General features: G+C 46.4%; 1 protein-coding gene across 14 annotated transcripts in view; it reads right to left on the minus strand.

Annotated features, from left to right (window-relative positions):
* Window positions 1-22,253: 22,253 nt before the first annotated feature.
* Window positions 22,254-27,986, minus strand: part of mast2 (microtubule associated serine/threonine kinase 2) — a 140,310-nt gene continuing 134,577 nt past the window's right edge. For 13 of the 14 annotated variants that reach the window (XM_036522488.1, XM_036522485.1, XM_036522487.1 and 10 more), the window contains one exon: window positions 26,083-27,965. In XM_036522488.1, the coding sequence (XP_036378381.1) occupies window positions 26,161-27,965 (1,805 nt within the window). In that variant the 3' untranslated portion in view covers window positions 26,083-26,160. Of the gene's footprint in view, window positions 27,966-27,986 lie in introns of all 14 variants that reach the window. The other variant, XM_036522490.1, reaches the window with a different exon arrangement.

Genomic DNA, 27,986 nt, shown 5'->3' on the forward strand with positions numbered 1-27,986 from the left:
ATAAATGCACTAGTATCATTGAATTTATGTGTCAGAAAGAGCAGATTCTGAATCTGTAGGCTGGCAATGCTTTGTTCTCAACATCGGCTGCCTGTAAACATAACTGGCAGTTTCCTCACATGGGGGACCATGATTAGGCTGAAAGGCAGTGAATTACAAAAGGCTACAGACTGACCAAATTGTGCACCTGTTGCAGTTATTGTATGTCAAACTGCATAGGGAGCTCTAACAGGTACTCTAGACTACAAGAATAATGATGTGCATTGTAACAATGACAGTTTGTTGTAAAAAAAAAAATGGCACACAAAAAAGTCATCTTACTCTTAGTAATTCAGTTTGAAAAATTTGAATTTAAACAGTTTAGCAGTATAGCAGTTCAGGACAAGATTATCCTAACTTTAAAGAGGCAAAAACAAATGTATCACATAGATGAGATATGTTTTATTTCTACTTCAGAATGTTTAGAATTCCTGAGTATGGAATATTCACACCCAGTAGTTATACTAATACAGTAAAATCTACAGACAGCGCAAACAAAGTGGATCTATAAATGGTCAGAAACAGCTCTGGTTTAAAGCACGCCGTTTAATTTGATCATTAATCACTCCAATGGCTTCCACTTCTATTTTCCACTGCTCAGAAGAGAGGAGCTCCAGCTTTTGGAAATGAAAAACTATTTTCCCTTCAGAGCTTCCAAGTTCCTCTGCCCCACCCTTCTCCATCCTCACTGGCTCAGAAGGCAACAGGATCTCAAGGTTTATGGTTCTCTCTGTTCCCTTTCAGCCTTTTCTTTGCCCATAGTCCACAGCCTTTTAACTGAGTGAATTGTCATGTAATATATAATATTATACATATTATTATTGTGAAGCACTTCACTGACACGCCATAATTGAAGAAGCACAGACATTGTCGAGATGAAATGTCTGAGAAAAGAAAAGAAAAACACCATGTAGTGAGCCATAGCTCAGGTTTCCACCTCTATGACGATATGACCCATGCCACTGTTTAACATTACCTGGAGCTATGGGCATAAAAATGACAGTCTGCCATCATTAGTGAAAGGTGGGCTAAAGATAGCATGCTGTACACGTGTGAGCTTGTGTGAGGAATGACTCAGGCACCAGGCCTAAAGCTGTATCAGAACACTGTACTGTACATGTGTGGGGTGCATCACGAAGCACATGGGACACAGACATGTTTAAGCCCTGAAGAATGCATATGATTACAACATCAGTGCATCCCCACATTGAGCGTTATATTCAATTAGTGTTAAAAAAAAAATGCACGTTAATGAGATCCTCTTTGCTGTATCTGTACATCACAGAACAAGACCTGAAGGTCAAAAATAAAATAATACAAGTGTAATGACACATAAAGCCGACAACCTCCTTCATTCATACAGGGAGCTATCATGGAATCCTCCTGGGGTCAATGAAGAAAAGTGCGCAGAGAATTTCAGTATGTTTTTGAGAAAAGCAACGAACACTCTGCCTCTCCACTTTGGCAGCCACTAATTGTTCCCTCTTTTTTCGGCCAGCCATGACTTTGATCATAGAAAAGACTGGACAAAAACTCCCTTTGGTCCGCACAGACACTATGTCTGGCAGGGCTGCGGCTTCGCTGGACGCGGTGAACCAGCCAGTGTGAAGCGGAGCAGGGCATGATGCCTCTGTGCCACGTCCTGAGACGAGCACGGCAGACACTCTCCAGAGGTGAGTAACAGGAGGACGGGAGGTGGCGAGACAGGCGGCAGAGGTTCCTCCGCGCTCCCTTCTGAGCTGCGGAACACCTAATGAATGCTGATGAAGGGGAGAGCGTCCCAAAATAAAACCCTGTCCTGCGCCGATGCTCTGAGCCCTCTCTCCATCCGTGACCGTCACGCCATTGGCTGACACGGAAACAGCAGGTGCCCTATCACATTAAGTGCGTTCTGTGTTTAGCAGGGATTATGGCTGCCAGGACGGGGATGTTCCCGGGAAGATCCATTCAAATCCAGGCCATGGATTAGCTCTCTCAGTGTCAGTGCAATATGGGGTCCCAGCTCGCCAGGGAGAAACGGGTTACAGGAGCAGGGCGGGCAGAGTTTGAACTTTACCGGGACAGGGCGGATTGTCTCCTCTGAGCCTCACTGAGTTCAGCCAGGACTCAACACAAATGACTGCTTTAACTGGGTTTCATGCGTAATCTCTTTAAGGACATTTTCTTTACTTGTGGCAGCAAGTAAAAGAAAATGTACAAGTAAATCACACCACTATGCCAGCCCTGTGAGAAAATAGAGGGTGCAGAGGCTACTGGGGACACTCATGGAGCAGGTGGCCTGATCCAAAGCAAGTAGGGCAGGAGCGATTTAAAACCATGCGCTCACAAGGGAACAGCACATCTGAGGTTGACTGGTCTACTCAGAGGCAGTGCACATTTGTGCACGTGTGTCTGCTCACCCAACAACTACTGAGGTAAAGCTGTTCACTGCTGGATGCTTCACTAGCAAAACGAGAGAATTTTTATCAATTCTGGTGGGTGCTCTTCAAGGTGGGTTGCACCGCAACGCTGACAGCTCTCTGCATAAAATGTCCGTTTCTGCAGCTACATCTCAATGCAGAGATCAAATCTGAAAATGCAGAAAAAAAATACCATGCTCTATAAACAGCACTTAAAACCCTGTCAGAACGAGCCTTCTCTTGGGGTCTGCCTCCACAGCACAGAGGCTGGTACAAACAGGAGAGTATGTGAAAAGCTGCTGAACCCGCTAACAACTACAACAGTAACTCCACTGAAATCCGGCACTGCAGCGAATCAGTGTGGAGCTTCAACTCTTGCCTCACAACAGCTCCACTTGAACCAAGTGATTCTGTGCATGTTTCCACAACATTAGCAAATGCATTTAGTGCAAAAGGGTGAGGAAAATTAGGTTTTCTCAAGATTACAATCATGACGCACATCTCACTCTTGGACTGTCTCTTTCTACTCCTCTTCCTGGTAGACAAGCAAACAGAATCTGGTCAACAAACAGGGTACGGTGTGTGAGTGGACTGGGGGATGGTGTTACAATGAGTACTGATGCCAGGACTGCACCCCACTTTCAGGCACGGGCTTCTCAAAAAAGCACAAAAAGATTAGAATATGCGTACACTTTTAAAACACAGAAATGCGTCACGTGCTGGTCTGGGACAATCGTTTTCTACCCTTTTTTTCTTTCCTTTCAGTGATGCCCTTCCCTGCAGAAGCGTTCAAAATTCATGTCTGCCCCCCTTGTACCCGCCACCCCTCCGCCTTTGTGGCCAAGTTTTACAGCCTATCTGGCCTTCCTCACGTGGCTCTCCCCTCTGTCTCTATCTGCCTTCCCTGACAGCTCCGTGTCTCACACCAGCTTAATGGACCAATGGCATGCAGGGAGCTGCCTGACTGCTGGCCAATCAGTGCCTAGTTGCTATGTTGGAAGAAGGTCTATATCCTGTCCATGAATTGCTGAACGTCATACCCAATCTTACAGCAAAAAAAAAAAAAGATTATGCGTCACTTTCACAAATAAACACAGTTATCGAGGGAGCACAAAAGATGCGGGCAGGGTGTGTGTTTTCGTTTTTGTAATTAGATGGTTCTTTTTGACGAATGTTTAAAATATTTTTCTAATCAAGCACTGTGCATTCGTCAGTGCTGAGCTTTTTTCTCTCCCGCAAAAGCCTTCTTGTGAATCCTATTTCCTGACCACGGAGAGGAGGGAAGCGGTGGCCAGAGAGACCGTCTCGCCGCCATGGCTGCTGGATACAACAGCATTGCGCCACTCACCCCGGACAACCCCACCGCTCCCCGTATGAGCGCCACCTACAGGCCTTGCGCTAACTCACAGCCAGTGGCTCAAGTTAACTCCACGAGTGGAGGAGAACAGAGTAGAGCACCTGCACCAGCTGAAAGGGTATGGGGGGGATGAGCAGGAGGAGGACATGTTTGTGCTCATTATGTAAAGTGATCCAGAAAATCAGCTCGAATGAGTTCCGTCAGGACTCGAGAGGACAAATCCATCACTGCTGCTGGTGCAGATTTCTGAATAACCTACAGTACAGTTTTGTAGAGCATGAGGATGACTAGCGTCCCTCATTCTGCCAATGTAGATGATTAACGCAGCCTGTCCTTGAAGGATAATTACTGATGCTAATTCAATGAAACTTGCATTAAAATGAAAAATGTTCCCTTGAATATATGCATGTATATAATGTGCCTCAATACAGAGGAGTTATATTTACATTCACACAGGATATTTCAGATTATTAAACTGAAAGCACAGTAAGGTATTACAACACAGGAAGTATGGGGTTATTTGATTTCAGCTGACATTTATTTCAGGCTCTTTATTTCCAGGTTCTGTACTTTTTATTCCAAGAAGACCCCTGTAGGAGCCAAAACACTTTAACCAATCTTTGCGTGTATGCACAAATATACCTGATCGGCTAGGAAATTTGGAGCAGCTAATTTTATATTTTTATCATCCTATAAAAGTCACACATGAAACTGCCAGTTTAACAGCAGAAAACAACCGCTTAGGACCCTCACAGCACGCATCGCAATTGCTTTAACATTTATAAAATTGCAATGCATCACTAACGATGGACAAAATCACCCAGTTTACAATACAACAGCCATTACAATCATTTTAAAGACTGCTGCCTCGAGGCATTGCAATAAAAGTACTCAGCATGTAGTTAGCGTGCTGCCACAGCACCAAGTAAACATAATGCATGAGAGCAGAGCAGACAGAGCTTTCACAGTCCAGTCAGCCTAATTTTGACAGTCGGCGTACACTGCAGGACCTGATACTGAAGGTCGCCACACGGGGGAATGTGTATAGTGTGTACTGGAAAGTGCTGCCTTCACCACAGCACAGCACCTCTCTGAGAGACCTCAGAGCCCATCAGAGCACCACCCCACAGGGGAGCGTGCGTTACGCCCGTCAGTGCTGTGGGTCCCACGAACGTGTGGGGTCCCCATCATTAGCTCGCCCCTGCTCCTGCCAGACTGTCTCCTAGACCACTCTGCCGGAGCATTAAGGATTTATGAGTGCACCGCAATAAAAACAGGGGGAACTCGAGAAACTCTGCCCGCACTCTCCTCTCTCTTTTCTCGTTTCTCATCTCGATTCGTCGTGTCTCTCATCTCTCCTCGCCCGCAGACCGCGCTGGCTCAGAGCTTGGCAGGGGGGCACAGGTGGCCTCACAATGCTCTCTGTCTGGAAGAAGCTTTGAACGAAATATAAAAGACAGAAATAATTTTGAGCTATCTTTCTTCTTTTTCTCCTTCCTTTTTTCACTTTTAAAACTCTGAAGCTGAAAGCTGGTGATGTCTGAGTGCCCCCGCTTGGCTCGGCAGCAGGGGTCTGGTTCTGAGCAGCGAGCTTAAGGGCTGAGGCTCCTGCACCGGCCCAGGAGCTCACACACCAGACGGTGAACTCGAGGTCAGCTGCTGAGAACGGAGCTCGAGTCTGGGGTTGCATATTTCTCCGGTGCTTTCAAATGAATAAATCAACAAACGCGGTCCCGAGTCCAAAAAACATTCTGATGGCTGCCCGGAGCTGAGAGCTGGTGAAACTGTGGCTGCAGGAAGCTCTCATGCGAGGTCACTAAGGGTCTGGCCGCTCTCTGGATGGTCAGCCCGATGGTCAGGCGCCCAGGCCAGTAAATCCCCGGGGGAGGGTGGGGTGCAGCGCTGTGGGTAGGAGGCAGTAGGGGAACCCCCGGGCCCTGCCCTGGCTGCACCCACGGCTCGCCACTAACGGAACAAAAATACCCCAAGGAAATCCACAGCATGAAGAGAAAGGCCTTAGTGCTGCACGAGAAAAAAGAGGCTCTCAGTTCCTCTAGGTTCCAACGGCCAGCACAGGTCAAGTTTCATATTTTCTGTAGGTCGTCTGGCTTCCTGTAGATCATGAGAACATGAAAGAACAACACACAGTGATGTGAGGTGTCCCAGTACACCTGTGATAAGAATGTGCCCCCCCCCTTACCCCCACCCCCCAAAGGTCACAGGCCCAGTGGTTTTGAGCCAGACACATTTTTTGTGTCATGGCAATCAATTTCAGAACAAAAAAGTACCTGCTGCTCACGATAGCTAATAGCAAAGTAAATTCATGTTGAGGTATTTCCTATAAATTTCAATTTAATAATATACTAAGATCTAGGCTTCTTCTAAAGCTGACTTTGTAAGTATCAATTACAATGACTATGTGCAAAATCCAGAACCTTAAACAAAATCATAAATTGACCTTCAGAAGTTGCATGATTTCACACTAATGGCCATTGATGTATTTTTGGAGTGATAGCTGCATATAAATCATTCTGAAATGAATGCCGACTATTGCTGCCATATTAGTGTTAATAATAACAATAATAATAATGCATATAAAGACTCTTATACCCTGCCAGATGTCCCTCTGTACTTCCCTTTTCCCTCCAGGAAAGAATTTGTGTGACTTCTGATTTCATGCAGTTTGAAGCAGTTATGGAAGTACGCACACACAATGTGAATGCTCACCCGCCATTGTGTTTCGCCATATTGCCATGATAGTTCAGGTATAGCAGGCAAACAAAAGCAGTTCTGTAGACCCATTCTGCACTCAGCCCATGATCCTATCTTGGATATAACACTAATGGTCGTAAATTACATAAAACTTCATTACGGGGTTTCCAATTCACTGCGTGGTTCACTGTTAATTAAATTCCTTCTAGGAGAAAGAAAAAAAATCTGCTGTTTCAACACTTTGCAATATATAATTCATGTTTTACAGAGAGACTAAAGAAAAAATACTCTCAAAAGAAATACAATGACATTAAAAAAGGTAGCTATTACAATAAATTTAAAGACCGCAGCATTACAGGCTTGTAATAAGGGGACTCTGCATGCAGTTGGCAGAGATTAAAAAACCCACACTATACCATTCATGCACCTCTCTCCTGTATAAAACCATAAATCAGGCAGGTTCAAAAGGGTTTCAGAAGAAACTGCAAGTCACAAGGCCATTGGAATCAATGACTAGGAATCAATTAAAAAGCTAATTATTTCTACATCAGATGCAGGGCAGCCAATACTTCCAGAGCCGCTGTTTGAGTTGGCCCGCTGTACAATGGCATTGTTCAGACTACCCACCGACAACAGAGAGAATATAAATACTGCCCGTGCCTGCGTGTATTACGTGCATGGAGTGAGCCTGCAGGATGAGTGTGAGGAGGAGCTGTTCCTTTGCCCATTCTCTGCCCTGCATTACTCAGAAAACTCAGCTTAGAATTTTTCCATGGTGGAGCACATGTGCATCCAATTAAAAGTGAAGTTACTACATCTGTAATTGCTCCTGAATAATTAGTTCAGGGTGTTGATCGAAAAGCGACATAGAAAACGGCAATAACGCGGTTCATAAAGCTATATAGGGTGTGTTTGCTACTGGGTTGCATTTTAGAGTTGCCAGAGACGCCTTTCCTGGGCACAATACTAGAGTTTGGTTTATTCAGAAACCAAACTCCTGCCATGTTAACACTTAATCGCACAGATCCAGGGACTTCAGGATACTAAACTTGACAATGGATGCATGTGTGGATATGATTTTTTAGTACACAGCTGCTGACAGTGTCATTCATGACTTTGTCCATACCCCAGAAAAGTCTACATAAAAAAGTGAAACATAGATTTTATTTTTGGTAAAACAACAAAAGTGGCTCTTCCATTGAAGCTCTTTCTCTAAACGGTGCTCAGAAACTGCGAACGTTTTTCATGTATAGCTCAGCTTTCTTTAAAAGTTTTACAACTCTGATGACCCACAAAGAAATTTCACTCATTATGCCTCTCTGACAGACAGAAAACATTGCCTATTAATATTTATACAGTATCTATATTGCTCACTCCTGCACAGTTAAACAAAATAAAAGAAGGCAGTTAATTCCCCCTCCCCTGGCTGTATACACTATAATGAGTGATGGATTTAATTGCACAGAGGAGGAGTCTCTCATGTAGCATCTGTACTCACATAAAAGCAGTGGAAACCAGCCTGGATCATAAAACAGGTTACTGGAGTCAGTTAGGGAGGGTCGGAGTGCTATGCCTAAAGTAAGTTCATTCTGGGTCATCTCATTCAAGAGACAGTGAAAAAGCACACTTATCAAAGCCTTTGTCAGTGTTTTATCTTGAGAACTGTGGCTAGCGTGCTCTATCTTCACCATGGCAACAGCCTCTATCTTACTTTATCATTTTAATTATCCCCTTGGAGACCAAAGCAGTTTGTCGCTAGCTCATTAACAATTCCGGTGGGGAATTGGATAACCCGCGCATCTCCTGCCTTCTTTTCTCCTCATCATTTTTGCCTCTTTTTTTTTTTTTTTTTCAAACCTCTCGCAGTTGCAGGCCGTCAGTCCTGGAGTCAAACTCCGGTCACCAGAATCCTTTGCATCACATGGAATTGACAGGAGCTGAAAGGCTTTCAGATCTCAACCTTCCAAACTTCCAAACTATGAGGGGGGGAAAAAAAGAACGTATCCTGTTAAAAGTGAAGCCTTTAACTGGGAAGTCAGTCACTCGTATAATACATTAGACTTCTCTAAGTTCACATTCAAGCTGTCGAGTTAATAATAGACAAGATAGCCAAGCCTGCAGTTTTCAGCCCGGCCTGGGTTCATTACTCTCTCAAAATGGTGCTGATGGTCCTCTCCAGCCAGTACTATTGACACAGAACACTTCAGTTCCCTGACTGACATAAATCACGCCAATATGTGTGTCTGCGATCTGATGCTCCAGGTAGACATTATAAATAAAGCAGAGAATAGCATAAAAAGTAGTGTAAGACTCACTGAGCCCCAAACATCAACCCTGAAACATAGTTCCTGCCAAAATTCACAAACACTAAGATTAGACGCTAATATCTGACTATTAAAAAGAATTTGGCTATCAGTTTTGTCCCCCAGATCCCTTTGACTCTGCTAATCCCTGAGTAGATCCTGGGCTCTGTGCTTAGAACTCTGTTTCTGAACTCTGCTGTGAACTGTTTCAAGTCCAGTGCTGTAAAGCAGTAAACCTACATGATATAAGACGCAGTGCTACACAGTATGTGCTAACTGTAAATGGACTTTACTCAAACTCAAACAGATACTTATTTATGTCTCTCTTACATTTTAGTGAACAAAATCATACCATAAAATCAAATTGTGTTTGAAACATTCAATTTTACTTAATTTCTCACCAATCAAACTTTTTATTGACTAATCCACCTGATGATCCACCCCAGCCATAGAGCGTCCTTGAGAACAAACGAAAACCCTCTAATGAATTAGCCAGATCCTGTCAACTTTTTGTAATCCTGAAGAACAAAAAGTCTGACCCATTTTTTTAGTTTAGTTTTAAGAAACGGCACTCTTTCATTTTCTATTGGCACAATAACTTATAAGAGCAAAGAGTAGGGCAAGTCTTACAGTGTGCAAAGCGTATCCTCAATGGATCAACAGAAATGAAAAGAGTGAAAGAGTCATGGGAGTGCTCGACAGCAGGAAGAAGCCCAGCGTCAAAAGATTACTGAATCGTTCATCATCAAATTTTAATGCGCCTTCTCGGGGGCTGTGTTAATGACTGCAATTGTTTTGGTGTTTATTTAATGTTCCCATTTGCGGCGGGGTGTCCTCCACGCGTTGGCTGGGCATTTCAGAGGCTGAAGAATTGAAAGGCAAAATGAGAGCAATCTTTCAAACGACACCCGCTGTAGAGTATTTTGCCTGATTGTGCGGATAGTCTTTCCTGTCAAGTGCTTTGAGATATGCCAGGGGTCTATTTTACGATCGTTCTCTGGAGAGTGCAAGGTTGAATGGTAGAAGCACCAAATGGCAATAGGCCCCCTACCAGCCGCCTGGGAAAAAAGAGCTTTCAATAACGCTTCTTTCTCTTGTTTCGGCGCAGAACCTGACAAGGGTCAGCTCTAATTAAAACTACAATTACAACAGCCTCGCGGATCACACTCGCAATTACAGCAATGTTTAATTAAAATACAGCCGAGCTGCCAAGATTATGGTTACAAGAGGAAGCAATAAACATAGACTTTGTAATTGCCACTAACGCAAATCTTTCTGCCCAGTGGATCCTTTATCGAGGCCCGAGACATCAAGCACGGCTCTGATGTAAATGGCATGCATTAAAAACCATTATTTTAATTGTACAGCAAACGACCCCTGGGTTATGTAACCGATCACATCCAACTGTTGGAGTGAAACCAAAAGCGCCCTGTTCCTTTAAATTAAGGAAGGCTTTGCCTGATTCCTAATGGGGTAAGTGGCGAGCTGGTGGTGTTTGCTCTGGGATTTGACCAATGCGGCGCAATCCACTCACACAAGGCTCACCGCTTCCTGTCCCCAGGGACGGGATGGGGGCACAGGGCGTTGGGGGCCACTGCACCGGTTGGGGAACAGGTAATCTTCCACAGGAAGAGACAGACAGTAGGGCATTCTTTCGGCAGTCAGGAGAGGAAAGCTACTGTTCCCAGGGCTGACCTGGGTATGTGAAGGGTTTCTGTGTTTCTTCAGCTTCTATAAACATCCTCCGCGTTAATTCACTAACAGAGCACGCACGTACTGTAAATGACTGAAAAATACTGCCATTTCACAATGACACACAGCAGGTCTATGTACAGGCATTTCGGCAAGCAGCTAATACACCAACCCAAAGAGCAACTAATTTAAGGATATGGAGGGAGTGAGACAATTTTGTCTAAAATAAGTCTGAGACACTATTCAACTGACTTTTTTTTTACTGTCTTCAGAATCCCATGCTAGTTAATGGGGTGTGTGTTGTGGGGGGGTGTCTTCACATACGTAACATCTAACAGTGTGTCGTCAATTATGCTCTGGTCTCAGACAGCAAACAGAGACAGTGCTTCCTGCCTGTCTGATTTCCTCTCCCAGGATGAGTCAGCAGGACGCAGACATGATGGGTCCAGCAAGCAGCAGAGCAGGGATGCTCAGAGCAGGTAATCCTCCTCAAGGCCAGGTTACATCAAGCCTCAGTGCAGTGCTCTCATGTGTTCGGCTTCTGTTCCGTTTACTTCCCAGCGGCAGACCTCCCACCCCGTATATAACACGCTCTGTTACCCCAGCGTGTCCCTTGCGCCTCAGGGATGTCCGGCGACTCTTCAGGATGTAGAATCTAGGTCAAGATGAGGCTAGTGATCCCCCCCATATTTCCTATTCACTCCAAACTACCTACACAAATTGACCAGACAGATGCCAGAGGGAATCCTGTTGAGAGGCACAGTCTTGCTGTAAAGTCCTCTATTAACCAGAAGGAATAAATGCAATCAGATCTTTAAAGGTGCTCCAGAGTTGAAGCATCAGAGCTGTCAAACAGTGGTTCAGTCACAAATTCATAGAACAAATTGAATCCTGAAATATATATATCAACATCCTGAAATGTTGCTGGGGCCAGTCTCTTTTCATCTGCCTCTGACATTTTCGGTAGTCATTGTAAATTTCCATGCCCAGTTCTGATTGCTGAGCTTTCACAAGCCTTCAAATCCTTTTCACACTCACTGAGATTGCTGGCCCTATTTGAGGTCACCGCAGTGGCAGTAAATGTGTGTCCACACCGGCTACATCACTGGCCCAGTTTGATGGTCCTTCAAGGTCATATAAGGTCGTGTAAGATGAGAGCAGCCGAGCTCCTTGGTTTGCTTCCCCCCCCTCTGCTAAAGGGTTAAACCGGCCAGCGACCCCGAGAGGTCAATCCCATTTATCATGGTCCCCCCCCCCCCCCCCTCTCTGTCTCCTTCATCCGACTTTGGTTCTCCCTTGGCTTCCAAGGCGCCCGGGACCCTGGTGTTGTGAGGCTTGGCCTTCGCTGCACGCTTCTGGGAGCCATCAGAGATGCAGTCAAGGGATCCGCAAAGACACAGCAGGCATCCCACAGCGGCAGCACACTAATCACACCACACACAGACAGGAGTGTGGCTCAGTCCCTCGCTCATACTAACGCGCTTTAATATAAGGTGTGATCGTTGCATCTAACACCTGAATACCACTGAGATGTCAATCACCCTATTCTCTCTCTGGGTTAAACGTCAACGGTTAACAGGGAGCCCCAGTACTCCAGAAGGGAGCAATTTAAAGTGACATAAAAAACAATCTGATAGGTAGAGGCCCAAGGGTTGGAGTGTCACTGCCTTTGTCTAAGGCTGATCATACCCTCTGACATTAGAGGGGATGGCACACCCCTAAGTCAAGGTTCTCCTGCATTACATCAACAAAGTTGCAGCCTAAAAACTAGAAAGGAAGATTTGAGGACAAAGCTTAAGATGGCTTGAAAAAGCCTAGCATGGCAGTAGCTAGTAGTTATAAGCTTTGCTCAAGAGCTGGTCTATATCTGTGGATGCTGCAGCAGGCCCAATGTGATGTCAGCTCAGCACATGTTACAATGTTCATATTCTGTACATTCTATCCATCTTATTCAATGGGGATTTTTTGATGTAAAATAAATAATAATAATATCATTTTTTGATGTAAATACCTAAAATATGCTAGGTATTAACAAAAAAGTACCAACAATCCTATACTAACTGAAGGTATTGGCTATTTCAAGAATGTAGCTGAACAGCTATAGGAGGAGTTACAAACAGGAGAAGAAGAAAAATATTAATAAGAACAGTAAGCTGGGTTTAGTTAGTCACCTCCACAAGACACTAAGCCTGACCTGGGGGAGGTTACACAGGTACAAGTCACTGCCTGGGTGAATAGAAAGGGTGACTGCAGCTCAGGTAGGCTTGTTTGAACATCCCAACCAAGACTTGAAGTCCCTTTTCATTACACCTCTTTAACCTAGACTTCAATGCTTGTAGTAATTTAATAGTAGCGTATTTGCTTCCATTTATCACAGTGGAATTTTAGCCACAGTAAGAGTAACAGTAAATCACTGTGTTAGTCTGAATCCCAAAGTCTAGAACTCAGGCAAAAAAAATTCACAGCAGAACGAGCCCATAAAAATGAAACATAGATCACACAAGGAAGTGAAAGTATTGATCTGCTTGGTCTCTTGATCATAGGTCCTAATGTCTTTGAAGGCACTCTACTCTCCTAGAGAGAGAGAAAGAAAGATGGAGAGAGAGAGAGAAAGAGACACATGATCTGACGCTTAATTCTCCATTCAGAACATTGTGACATTTTGATCTCAATTCCTCTCAGCGGCTCGCGCCCTGAATGCAAATAATCCCACACTCCATTAATGAACTACCCTGGCCACAGTAATTGGCATGCACAGGCTCATAATGGAAAGGTACAGAGCATCAGCTGGCCCAGAGACTGCTTTCCCACAGTTCCACAGAAGCAGCGCCCAGGCAATGCGGACCACCACAATAATAATGATATATCTTATAAAGTTAAGACGATCTGAATAATTGATGCACTCCGTCCCAGAATAAATATATATATTAGAGATGAATAATTAATAGATTAATTTCACATCGTCTTTTTGAGATCCTCCCATGGGAAGCACACCCCAGCTAAACATGCGCGCTTGCACTTTCAAAACGCGGGTGCCGTTTTCAATATTTCTCATGTTCTGACTTGTACGTGTTTGATATATTGTTCTCATATAGGACCCACCTCAATAGAGAAGCGGGGCCATTCTTAATTAACCATCTGTCTTAATTATTGGCTACATCGGTGACTCACAGACAAGTCTCCTCCTGTTAGAAGCGGAGAGATGACTAGCTGAGGGGTGCACTCCTTTGACTTCTGGACAGAAACAAACTCCAGAGATGGCACTTGTTTGCAAACGACAGAGCAATTACAGGATTGTCAGAGGCAATCACGGCATAATAACAGGGGGATTGGAGTATCTCCCATTATATACCGCATTAACCCATTGGGTGTTGTTGAGGGTAATTTCATTCGAGTATAACCAGGATGAAAGGACGGTACAACAATAGGACTCCACGGTTTTTGGGTGGGAGGGCCTACACCATCACAGACCACCCAAAAGCAACTCATTCTTGGCTCCCGAGAGCGTTTCCATGGCAACACAACACTGTAGCCTCTCGCTGGTGCCTGTAACAGCAGGTGAAGTGCTATGGTATATGACATCTCACTATTCAACTGTGGAGTGTATCTTCTAGAATAATGCTCATTCTCTGCAGCTGTCGCAGAAAACCACTTTGTCCACTTGACACCAACCGTACTTCCTGTCCAAGGGGTGCTGGACAATGGGGACAACAGGGATACAGGGTCTCAGCGCTTTGGCGCCGTTTTTCCTGTAGGTGCCATTTCAGTATTAAACAGCGGAGGACACAAACACCTTAGTGCAAATGCCGTGCAGATGGCTGTGGGACTTATAGCATTTATATCATTAACACATGAAGGATTTGGGGGCATTAATGCTAATGGAATAGATTTTTAACCTTTTGTTCCAGCGTGTAAGTGGATGAGGAGTTCAGACAGAAAGAAAATCCCAGATCAGTGGTCAGCCACATAAACACAAATTATATCACCTTCAGGTAAACAGGTACTGAGTCCATGCCTCTACAATGTCTTAAATGTGAGATCAATGGCACAACCATATTCAAATTTACAGCTTAAAGAAAAGCCGATGTACTGTACATCCGTGTCGAGGTAAGCACACCGACAGGATGTATTCGTTCAGCTCAAGCTAAACACAGCTGTTAGCATGTTGATCTTGTAGATTTTACATAGCACATTTGGATGAAATGTAAGAGTTCATAGCATGGAATGTAAGAGTCACAAGTTTGAGATGTAGTTTGTTTATGTGGTAGATTGGTACAACACATTTTTGGTAATGCTAACCTCTGCTCATGTTAAATACTATTAAAGTTTACACATATGCCCAGCAAATCTTGTTCTAATTAGATACTGTGGTGGATGGTACATGCTGTCTTTAAGATAGCTACAGCGTAATCTATTTTCACTGTAGAGAGTGCTGCTTTCGAGAGATTGACGCCTATTGTAGTGGAGCTAGCTCCTGGGTCGCCCCAATGTAGACTTTTTAGAGACACGGTCCCTGGTGATGTGGAGTTGTCTCCTGGACTGAACGCCCTGGCACCTGTCCATAACTGATGTGTTCCCGACTGGATTAAAGGAGAGCAGAACCGCTCTCCCGACTTAGCAAATGGAGGCTGACAAGTCCAGGTTCCCTTCCTGGCAAAAATGTCATTGTGTCTACTGTGTCCATATCTTTGCTCACTGACTGTCTCCACAGTGGATGCAGCACCAAGCAAATTAGGCGGTTATCCCATAATGCACTGAATCTGTTTTCTTCAATTCACACAAACCACCCCTCCAGCCTGGCTTGATACAATAATATATACGTAGCTAGCTTCAGTAAGCGGACTACAAAACAGTTTGTATACACTGGTATTATCACAAGCTCTAAGGGTCTTAATAATTAATCACTGCCATAATCTCCAATCTGTAAACTTCTAAATCCATCAACAGTTCTAAATTTAGTTTCTTAAACATTAGTTTTAGTTCAAAATTCAGTTTCTTAGACTTAAATCTAGTTTCTGGTTGTAATTTTTACCTTTTTTGTAAATTTGTTTCTATTCCTGTGGTCTACTGATTAAAAGTAAGGATTGTGACTTACCACAGTTTTGATTCCATTAACCAAGACTAAGTGATGGACTGTGCTTGTCTCTGAACAACACAGAACCAGCAGAGCTCGGTGGTACCCTCCATCACACCCAAATATGAGACCATATTATTCCGTGTATCATTTTAACAATTATATGCTGTCAAAACTTCAAATGGCGGCTTTTCAAATTTAGACCAGTTGCAGAGGCAGGAAAACCCTGTCTGTGTTTTCAAGGGGTAATGTTACCATCCTCTTTACCAAGAGGGACCATGTTGCAGAACAGGTCTGATTTGCTTAACATTCATTTCTTTTCTCTCCCTCTTTTCATAGCAGCAAGCTGGCCATAACTCACCACTGCTTGCGGGCAGAGCATCAGAACAGGAACAGAACTGCTATTGAACAAGCATCATTTAAATGTTAAATAGTCATGACTTAATATGTTAATATATTAACTCATGAATGTTTCTTTCTCATTCAGTATCTCTGTGTATCACTGGTTGCAATCTGGGATTTTAAATGACTTTCAGGGAAAGTTGAAAGAACATTGGTACACATTCAGCAGCCATAAACAGGCAAATTGCATTAAGTGCTAATCCCAGCTGTGCAGTCCTTGAGACATGACTGTGTTTACCACAACATCGATGTCATAACATTGCGTATGACATTGTGTCCACCTCAGGTCATTACTGAGCACTGCAGGAAACCAGGACATAGAGCTGGAGAGAAGCCTCTGTACAGAAAAGTGATCATGGACTGACTTTAATCAAAGATTCTCCCTCGCTTCTATTTCGCAGCTTCCTTTTTGAAGATGGCAGACATTACAATCTCCCATGGGTCTCAGCGGAGAGGCGCATCAAATATTCCTTATAATCTGTCAAAATAAAAAAAATGTAACTTCTCATAAACTGACACACAACTCAGACAAGGAATAAAAGAAAATCCCAGTTGGTGAGGCTTTTCAAGACCTTCATTTTTCCAAAGCTTCCACAATGGTGATGCATCTGAGGCCCGAGGAACAATTTCCCGGTAAACCTCCACATCCAAGACATTCTCTTCCATGCAGTGTTAAGATACAAGGGCATAGTCCTCTAATGAATCCACTTTAGTGAGCCACTGGGAAACTAAAGGGCTTTGTTTCCAGTCATATCACATTTTTCATGGATGGGAGGAAGAAATTTTTTTGTCTGAATCCTCTGCTCTCTGATTTTTGGCTGCCCTTCAAATACATCCACTACCCATGCGTAACAGCCCTCTGCGTAATCCCCTGCCTGTCCCTCCCAGGGACACTGCTGCTCAGGCCCTGGGGGACAGAGCTGGGTCATCCTGCCTCTTCACAAATCAATGCCATCTTCTGGACTACATATGGCAGGAGTCTAGGAGTCTTCAGGAGTACACTGACTACGCCACTCTGCACTACATTCTTTTTTTTTTTGACATAACATTTACATAACATCACTTTTACATGGAAAATAATGAAAACAGCAAAAACAGCAGACCATGATTATAGACAGAAAACAGAAAACAGCACACCATGAATATATATATAATAGTACTATGAAAAAGTGATGACACATGACATCATTTTAAATACACACATAATCACACTATACGTTATATATGCGCATATATAGTGTGTGTGTGGATATATACGGTATGTATATAATTATATATAATGTTATGTATATGTTATATATTACATACATATATATGTGTTTCACAAATACTCTAATTGTATTCAATTTTTAAATATATACTTTAACTGAGTTTAGCCACTAAGGTGAAACTGTGTACCCTGATTAAGGTCCAGAGTTCACTGCTTTAATCAGGCCCTAACATTACCTTTAAAAAGAATTTGGCTACACTGTGCAAACTACCTAATTCAGTAAATAAATTAACTGAATTAATTTAATTCAATTAAATTAATTTATTTTTAAATAGCTTCAGATTTTAATTCTGGTTGATGCAGTCAGTCTAGATAGAGGATTACCTGTTACGCAGAGGTCATGGGAAGCCTCCCCAGCCCAGTAAAATAACATTGATAACTGAGACTTGAGTGAGATCCTCCATGTTATTTGCTTAACGGCAGTGATGTTGCATTGTGGAACCGTAGGTGAGCAATATTTGCCATAGACAATTTTTGGAAACCTGTGAAACATAATCTAGAGCCATGACATGTATATATCAGATGTTTAGTAACAATACTCTCCACTTTCACTGTGTTTATTTGGGAAATTTTCAACCAGATAATGCAATGTTATTATGTAATTGACATCACTGAGGATGATTTAGGAATGAAAGAGTTATCACAGGCAAATTATACCTTTTGATGTCCCGTTCAAGAGACATCTGCACAAAATCAGCCTGCTTTCATATTAGGAAACAGGGTACCTCCTGGGACCTGCAATATGCTTTATACACTTCATGAACAGTTCTAGTAAGGAGGGGAATAATATGGGTGCAAACCCAAAAATGACCACTGGGTGGCAGTATCAAATCTGTACAATGCCAGCTCAGACTGTAGAGGTATTGATTGCTAGCATGCATGGTTGCCAGAAGGCTTGATATTTAAAATTAACTTAATTGTTTACTGGCTTAAATAGTTGATGTATTACCTAATGCAAACAGTACAAATATATATTTGTACTCTCTGATATACACTCATATTTTATTTATTTCAGCTTTACAATATATGATTGAAATCCTCATTAAAAACCTATGCTATTGCAGCGTCTTTGTTTTATAATTTACCTACATAGGTTCAAGTCTACATTCAGAAATGAGTTAATATTGACTAAAGTTCACGAGTGTACATTTTTTAACAGTTCAAACATTTATCCATTATGGACAAAGAGCCCGGCCGAAGACGTAACCTAATCGTATACTGCCCTCCCATGGCACGACTGAGTAATTCAAAATGGCCACGTTAATGACGGAAGGAGGCTTGATGCTCTCTGAAGCATTTTCACAGCGCACTTTGTTATTATAATTAGATATGTATTACATTTTTGTCAGTGAGTGACAGTGATAAAGGGGAGCTGCAAATTATCGGCCCCCAAGGGAATCGGGACGAATGTGACATTGCACGACTGCCACGCTTGCTACACATATGGAGAAAATTGCATAGCCAGCAAAAAAAAAAAAATCTGTTTTTTCATTTTTATGAAAATACAAAGGAACTGTAGGTTAGATTACTCTGTGATCTTTAAAAGCGAGGTGTGTAGCTGTTTACAGTGAAGCTGTCCTGGGCTTGAAAAAGAGATGGAAAACAGGAGAGTGAGAGGTGAAGAGAGACAATATTACAGACAAATGAAATAACTGAAGAGGAGGTGCTGCGTATACACCGGGTGGAAGAAAGGAACGCAATAACAGATTGTAAGGGTGAAAGGTCAGATAAAGAGTGAGAGAGGATTCACGTTACAGACACGCATTCCTCATGTTGATCCAGTGGCGAAATCCATATTTTCAGTAACGCCAAGCCACTGTTAATAATTGATCATTCAGCCCTGCCTGCCGACACCACTGAAGTTCTCAACATCAAATTTTGATCAGCTTTTTTTTTTAAATTTCCTATTTCCATCAAGGAAAAGTTTGAGCTAAAAGAGAGCAATTAAACAAGCGGGTAGAGCACGGTATTGGGAGGGTAATGATGTAAGTGAACATAATTAATTAATCAGTGTTGCTGCCGGGGTGAGCCGGCTCAAGGTTGATCTTGGCCCATGAGGGGTGGAAGCATATGCTGAATTAAGCTGTCTGGGAGATCAGAAGGAGGCCTGCCTGGTTTCCAGTCTGGCTGGAAGAAGGGAGAGAGCGCTCGCTTCGGGAGGGAAGGAGGCACGGGGCGCACAGGTCCTGTGGGTGGATGGAGAGAGAGAGAGAGAGAGAGAGGGGTGAACGGGGGGGGGATTGGGTGTGCGAGAGAGGGCTCCCTCAGACACCCTTCCCCAGGGCAGCGCGCTTGCGAGGACAGAATCCTTTATCTTGGCTGACGTCCCAATCAATCAGGGAGACAGTGATGGAGGCCTGGGTGGCGATCTCCCCCTCCCCGGTAACGCGGGAGACAGAGCGGCCCGGCGCTGCTCCCATCCTTCATCATTAACCCCTTCCTGCCATCCCGGCTCCCCACATCCACACGCGGCCAAGAGGAAAGGGGGGGCACACCCAAAGCACACCCAAACCCCCCCCCCCCCCCCCCCCCCAAGAAAACCCCCTCCAGGCACTGAGCCATATGCAAAGGGTATCTATGCATTCCCTTGGTGTGCGACCGTGGGCCTGACGCGGGACGCGGAAGAACAAGCTTGTTTGAACCTGCGCCAAGACTGGCCTGCGTACCTCTGCAACTTCTCCTAAATGCACTAATTTCATGTACTATTAGTCTCACAGCCATTATCAGCCTCCGTGCTGTGTGCAGGTACACATACATCAAGCCAACTTGGGTTCATTAAGTACCTGGCACCTGGTGCCATGTGAGAGCAATTAGAGAGCAGTGTGCGATAGTATACAGTTTCCTGTGCCATATTGCTGTCATCAGCAGCCTGAAAGCAATCAAGGGATAATGACTTGTAAACTTTAGACATGCAAAATCTGACCCGTGACACTGTGTGTATTCTAAAAATAATACAAAGCTGGCATAATGAAAGCGTGCCTAGGGTCCGCCCGCTTGAGCTCTATTGTTCTTCGATGCTGATGCACCATAACGACTGACACCTTGCTCCTGTAGGCCTAGATGTTTCTGTGCTCGAAAAAAGGCAGCGTTCAATCCAATCTGGGGGGGAAAAGGCCTTCAGGCCTAGTACAGAAATGTTCAGAACAAAATTTAACTCTATTAAGCGCCACACCGCTCCTTCCACACCACCTCTCCCTCCCTCTCCCCTCGCTTTGTGGAGAAAAACAGCCGAGGGTGTGAGAAAGAAGTCAATTTCAGCAGCAAAGGAGAACTTTACCAAGCCCCCCCACCCACCCACCCACCACCCTCCCCTCCAAACCCATTTGCCCCAGTCCTCCCCAGCATGCTCTCTGTCAGTTGTCAGGAATCTTGTTTTCTGCCTGGTGCTCTAATGTGAGTGCGGCGGCTTTGCCGGGTGCCGGAGTGGAATGAGTTTGCCCGGTCATGTAGAGCGGTGTCAGGGAGAGGCGACGCCGGCAATTCATCACCGCGGCGGCTGGGCTGTCAGGGCTGTCGGAGCTGGGGGGACCGAGGCCGCGGGCACGGCCCACTGTCAGAGCGGCCCGCCGTGGACCCCCGGGGAGGGGGGGGCACGCCGAGGGGAGCCTCGCCTGTGTCCCCCCGCGCGATGACGCCGCCTCGGGACCGGAGCCCAATTACCCCGCGGCGCTGGAGTCGGGCCGAGGCGTTAACGGCGGGCGGGCCGCACTGCGACCCCGTCACTCCACTGCCGTGTGCGGCGGCTGCATTTTGCAGGGGGTTGCTCGCCGGAGCGCCGGCCATGGGAGGTAACGGCATGCCATTAACGCCCAGGCTCTCCGCTGCGCTGCCGATTAGGCCCCTGTATGCACTGGAGTGCATCTGAAACTGTCTCTTGAGCCCATTAGCGACGGTAATCTCGCAGGCTTGGACAAGTGACAGGTTGCTTGATCCAAAGATCTGGCTGTTTTGTGTCCATTTAACTTCACGCCCCCAGAGCATTAAACTCTAAGCCACTTTGCTTGAAATTAGGAGCCAGACGCAAGTCCAGAAAACCCTTCCTGTTCACTGACGATTCACTGTCACTTTTGTTTACACATGTAAACTGACAGAATACACAACATGAATGTATACGGCACCACATTCACAAAGTAAATGAGCCTGAAACTGTCTATGCAGTGTAATTTTGCATTATCAGTATATTTCTTCATATGCAACTAAAATCAAAAATATATAATGGCATGTGTTCTGTGATGTCAATTGGATTTAGTGTAAACAAAACCTGGATTATCAAGGTTGTCTAAAGAGGCAGTTCAGATGTTAAGAACACTGTAAGCTAGAGCACATGCTTATGAAGAATGACAATCAGCTTTTTCTCAACCAGTCACAAGCTGTGTAGAATGCAACATCAAAACCAGGACTGGATGAGGTCAGAACAAAAAAAAAAAGTCAAGAGAGGCACCGGAGACTCAGAAACCTTTACATAAAAACTTTTATTTATAAGGGAGGCTTAACAACGACATGCATTTACCACAATTAAAAATGAAAAGATATTGCACTGGTTTCACACTAGCAATTTGTCACACCTTGGCCCCTGTCCCTAACGTTATCCGAATGCGCCCTCCCCTCCTCCTGAAGGGACAAACACACATACTGCACACACAAACAGAGGTCCTCTCTTCACATTTCACATGCTGTCTCTCGATGGCTGCGAGAGGGCTTATGGCACTGCTCTCTATGCGGAGGGTCCCTAACACTGCAAAGGATTACCAGCATTATTTACAATAAATAGTCCATTTTTGCCCATTTTCGTCTCGGCAGAGTGAGTTACAAACACACAGAAAAGGAACACGTATGGAGCGTGATGTGGACACGGGAACCTGGAGGGGGGGGGGCATTCACCCTCATCTGGCAGTGGGAATCCTACTTGGGGGGGGGGGGGGGGGGGTGTCCCGAGACCTTTCCTCTCTGAAGCTGAAAGTAGGGGGGGGCGGAGGGTTCCTAAGCCTCAATGGCACAGTCCTCACTGGGGTGTCTCTACTTCCCACACGGACCGTACATCAGTTGAGTTGCCCTGCAGTGGCTGAAATTCCCATCACAGCCCCGCGCGGCTAATAAAACTACCACTGGCACTCTACTGACAGGGAACAATATGGTATCCTGTAAGATATTTCATCTTGACATGATACCCACCAGGGCGAAACGCCTACTGATCAGATCCTTGGGATATTGGATATCGCTTCGGGTAAAAGATATAATCATAGGCAATTTTTTTTTTTTAAATGCAGTGAAAACCTTACGGACTTTCAGTTGATTAATCTTTAACTGCAAAGACCCGACAGGCCTTGTGGCGACAGAGGCGTCAGAGTGAATTTGAGTGGGAGCTGTAAAACACGACCCCCCAGAGCAACAGTCATACCTAAACACCACACTCTCACGCTCGGCTACACTAGGTTAAAGACAAACACGACTCACGCTATGTACAGACCACGTGTACTCCTCTACCACGATTGTAAACTTTATCAAAGGCTGTTTTTGTGTGCTGGAGTAGGGGGTGGGGGGTTTACTTGGGATCGCACAGTTCTTGTGGAGCTTTGGTCTTCTGAAGCTAGAGGGGCTGGGGTTTCTGTGGATCACTGACCTGCTGATGTTCAGAACATCTGAGATTCTACTGATGGGTGTGTATGAATGAGAGCTGACCAATATAATGACAAAGCAAATCCTTCTCTCATGGACTTTCTGAACTCATATTTATGAGGGGAGGAGGGCAGATTTTCTGAAATTCGCCTCTCACACTGCCTCGAGTAAAATAAAACAGTCCTCATTCAAACAACCGGAATCTTAATGAAGCCAGTTTCAGTATGTGACACAACAGTCAACTGCTCACCTGCAGACTAACTGGCTGGAGATCACAAACAGTATTCATCACAGTAAAGGTGTAGTTAGAACAACGTCTGTCTCAGAATCAGAATCAATTCCACTGAGCTCTGTCCCAAGTATTCAGCTCAGGCTTCTAATAAAAGTACTACAAGAGGACAAACAAGCTTAAATTTATATTTCATGTTATATATCAATACGCCTAGATTTTAGCCCATTTTAAACGAAGCTGTCCATATCAATAGAATAGTCATGCCTCTATTAGAGAGAGAAAGTGAGGAATGATCCACTGAGATGTCTGATGCAACCCGCGGAAACACAAACCGGAACGGAACCGCCGCTGTGTAGCATTCCAAAACTGTTACATTTCAGTGCTCGTTTAATGCGGCATAAACGCAGACAAGATGACAAATTGCTTAAAAATCTCAAAGGCAGGAAGACTAGGTACCGCTGTTACACTGTGATAAAGGAGTGTGCAGAGCTTCAGTAGGGCTGGGTTTTCATAAGCCAGGGTCTGGCTGGCTGGCAGAATGTGCTTACAGCCGACAGCAAAAGGAGCCAACAGACACAGCCGCAGCATGCGCGCGATGTTTAAGCGTCGCCTGGTCATGCGAGTGGCTGTCAGCGGTTCCCTCCGCTTTACACGTCTCTGAGCTCAAACGCACGCCTCAGGGGGGGAGCAGGCCAGAACTCACTGGGGAGATCTTTATTTCCTGTCGTGGGCAAAAAAAAAAAAAAAAAAACACCCGCTCTCACAGTGAATGAATGAATCGCACTCTAGCTTCGGCTGTGGATTCTGGCCGGGGGTACTGACTCGGGGAGCTGGGTGGTGTATTGTGTTGAGGGGGCGTAAACACTGAAAGCTGCAGAAAAGCAAAGTGATAGTGGTGTTCAGCAAAGGCCAAAATCTGGACCTAAACAATGCCAAGGCTTCTGACTGGCCTCCCTTTTATTAAATTCCAAATGACAAAAAAAAAGGTATGTGCAAAAGCCACTCAAGCCCAGCAAACCCTTCCAACACTTTTACAGAGGGAAGCAAGCTGCTGGATGCAGTGACACAAGCTATTCAGATACACGCACGCTCTCTGAACACGGCAAGGTGAAAAAAAAAAACAAAATCACAAAGATATGTGTACACACGCACACCCACACTCACACACACTCACGATCACGCACATACGTACACATGTATAAAGTCTGCTAACCATACAAAATAAGAATCAATCACAGGAGAAAGAACACAGCAAGTTGGTCCAGATATAAAACAACGACAAAGAAAAGGTCAGGAAAAGTGGCTGATAAAAAGCAGGGGCTAGAAATAAAGACAGTGGTCCTTCTGAACTTTTGAAGTTGTTCTGTTATCATTGCTGGCTGCTGCCAGCTATGTTCATCGATGCATCACACCCTGTTGGCCTGGTTCATGCACACACCCTTCATTCTCCACGCTGTTTCCTGGCCCTGTGTACCGGGGAGTGAACCCCCTTCCTTACTGTCAGTGTCAATGAGTGACAGTCAGCCCAGAGACTGGGCAGTCAGGTTGTGTAAGGAAGAGAGGCGCCCCCTATGGGCTGGAGGAGCACAGAACTAAAGTGGCTGCAACAGGCTATTCTCCAGAGCCTCCCGCTCTCCTACTCTAACTCCAAAAGAGCCCAGACCAGCAGAGAGACCCGCGATACCACATCCAGTGAGACTGCCCTCACATGCTGACATAGGTGCAGCCGGCCTTATACCACAGCAGCGGAATGGGACAATTTATTCATATCTTCAGACAGAATGATCTATGATGGGCAGAGAAACACCTCCCCTACTCTGTAGTCTACCACAAGCTCTCGTATGAAACATATCTTTTTTTTAATGGTTCACTATATCATTAAAAACATACTACAAAAAGATTAATTTTTTTCTTGAAAGGGTATCATGCTGTGAGACCAGACACAGCAGGCAATGGTGACAGCTAGGCTATCCTCCTAACACAACAGATAAAAAAAACTCACATACAGTATATTCTGACCGTGACACGGCGGCGAACGATGCGGCAACATTCATGTGTTTGCGAGACATTCTAACATGAAGCACTGCACACACTGACACTGCCTGTAAGCTACTTATTCCATCACTTTAAAATCTACAGTTATTTCTAATTTGTTTTGCGCTACCGGTAAAAATGCAATGTGAAACTTATGAGGCAATAATGGGAAAAAATGTAATTAGGTTGCTTAGTGCTGATGGAACAGTGGAGATACAAGTTTTTCATTAACTTGATGTATTTATACAAATTGCTAAGCATACGCTACTTATTGCTGAGATACATCCTTTTTTTCCCCAGAAGTTGCTCTTGGAAAAACATGCAAATGAGTATGAAATATTGTATTCATTAAGGCACAACCAGTTCTATTAGCTAGGAACAAACGTGGGCTCAGACAATATATTCAGAGTGGAGAGCAATGACAAAGTGAATTCAGGAAAGATGTTTAGTGAGAGATTTTTTTCCTCTCTGAAAGGACCAGTTAAACCCAGCTGTTTATTTCTAGCCCCGTCGCTTGCAGAGAGAAACTCTGACGTCACGAGAACATGAATCGATCAAAAAGAACAGTTACACAGTCCAGATTTCAATCGGATATGAAACATAAAACACAAACAATCCGGAATGGAACAGTTGGGTTCCTCTTTTTTTTTTTTTATAACAGCTAACATCTCTCAGATTAGTGTACTGTAGAGTGTCTCTTTGTTTTGTTACTCCAACATGCATTCCTTAATTAAAATCTCAAGCCAAGAGTCTCGTTTGTGTTTTGCAGTGATGCTGCTACGTTTTCTTGCACATTTTGTCGTGTGGTGCCGCTGCAGGTTTGGGCTGGGCGGGGGCGTCCGGCCTCCTCCTCTGCTCCATCGCGCTGGGGGCCGGCGCCGCCTGCCTCTGCTGGGGGGCGTCCCGGCCGCTGCGCAGAGACCCCGCCCTCTCCGGAGGCTCGGGGGCGGCCTGGGCGCAGTCTTTGGCGGGCGCCGGCCTCTTCCTGTCCAGCGCGGGGTCCGAGGGCCTCTGGGGAGCAGCGGCTGGCTCAGTTTTGGGGGGGGTGTGTCTGGGGGGCGACTCGGGCAGGCGGGGGGGCTGAGGGCTGCACTGCCGGGGGGGGCGCGGCCACAGGGACGGCGGGAGCCGTTTCCAGCGGCGTGCCGGGCTTCTCCTGCTCCTTGATCTTTGGGTGAGGGGGGTCCGAAGGGCGCAGCTCTTTGGACTTCTCAAAAGCCTCCCTGGCGCCCGGGATGCTGAGTTTGACCGGACCCAGCACGCTCTTAGCCACAGTGGCCAGCTGCGACACCACCTTGTCCACGCCGCTCTCGGAGACGAGGGGAGGGGCCGCGGCGCTCAGGGCCTGCCTCCTGTTGTCGGCCTCCTTCTTCTCTTTGCTGGTCCCTGTGGAGGTGGTGGGCGCATCCCTGCTGTCTGTGGGCGGGGTGCTGAGTTGGGTATCAGGCACACAGCTGGTTTTTAAGGTCTTGTCCTCGGTCTTAGCCCCCGGACTGCTCTTCCCCCTGGGATCTGGGACCTTGGGGGTCTTCCAGTCCACAAAGGGAGCTGGGGCAGGTGCCGGGGGAGCAGCTGTTTTCTGGAAGGGCTCCTTGCTGACCGAGGTGAAGGCGCTGCCCGGGGTGGCGAAAGTGCAGGGCAGCTTGCTCTGCGGCCCTTCCTGGACCGCAGCGGATTTGGTGCCAAGCGCTACCTCCTGCGCTTTCCCGATCTTCTGCTCCGCCTCCTCGGCGGATGCCGCAGGACCACCGGCTCTCTCACCCGGCGGGAGGGGTGCTGTGCTCGGGGCCGGCTTCTGCTCCGCCGGAGCCTGGTGCTGCCGGCTCAGGTGCGGGGCGGTGCAGTAAACCTGCGCGGAGGCGGAGAGGGACAGGGCGGGGCAGGCCGCCGGGCCTGTTCGGAGCGAGGGGGCGGCCATCACCGTGGTGGGCCTGAGCACGGAGCCCGGAGGGGCGAAAGGGTCCTCCTCCTTGCTGGAGCTCTTGTGCCTGCTGTCCCCCCAGCAGCCCAACCTCCTGCCGTCCTGGCTGTCCTCGGAGCCCTCGTCCGTCTCGTCCTCGGAGGAGTCCACCTCGTGGATGGCGTCCTGCTTCTGCAGGGACTCGCGCCTCTCCGCCCGGTCCTGCCGGATGGCCGACAGCTTGTCCTTCAGCTTGCTCTTGCCGGAGGCCAGCCCGAGCGCGCCGGCCCCCGTCCCCGCCCCGCTGTCGGGACCCTCCTGCCGGCCCAGCTTGCGGGAGGAGTGCTTCTGCAGGCTGCCCTTCTCGGCGGGGGCCACCCTGCTCCCCAGGAAGCCCTCGCTGGCCGACTCCTGCAGGCTCTGCAGGCTGGGGTCCCTCTGCATCATCTCCTTCTTGAACTCGGCGTGCGAGATGTCCAGGCTGTGCTTGCGCGAGGCGACGGGCAGCTTCTTGTCGGCGGCGGAGGACGGGGACGGGGAGGAGGAGGAGGAGGAGAGCGAGGCCGCCAGCTTCTCCGCCGACTGCACCCGCTTGAGCAGCGGCGAGCGGGGCGGCTCGGCGCTCTTGGGCCGGGAGATCTGCCGCACCAGCGGCGGGGAGGAGTGCAGCTTGACGGGGAAGGAGCCGCCCAGGGCGTGGCCGGGCAGCGGGGAGGGCGAGCGCTGCGGGGAGGTGCTCTGCGGGGTGGGCGAGGGTGTGCGGGCCAGCGGGGACAGGGGGATGTTGCCGGCGGACTTGCGGCGGGGGGAGCGGTACTGCCGCTGCAGCTTGGGGGCCAGGCCGTGCAGGGAGCTGGGTCGGATGTGGCCGGAGCTGGCTGGGGAGTTGGGTACACTGGAGCTGGGGGAGCTGCTTTGGGATGAGTTCCCTCCAACTAAGGAGACACAAACAAGCG

This window comes from Megalops cyprinoides, chromosome 2 (genome assembly GCF_013368585.1).
Source record: "Megalops cyprinoides isolate fMegCyp1 chromosome 2, fMegCyp1.pri, whole genome shotgun sequence".
Taxonomy (NCBI): domain Eukaryota; kingdom Metazoa; phylum Chordata; class Actinopteri; order Elopiformes; family Megalopidae; genus Megalops; species Megalops cyprinoides.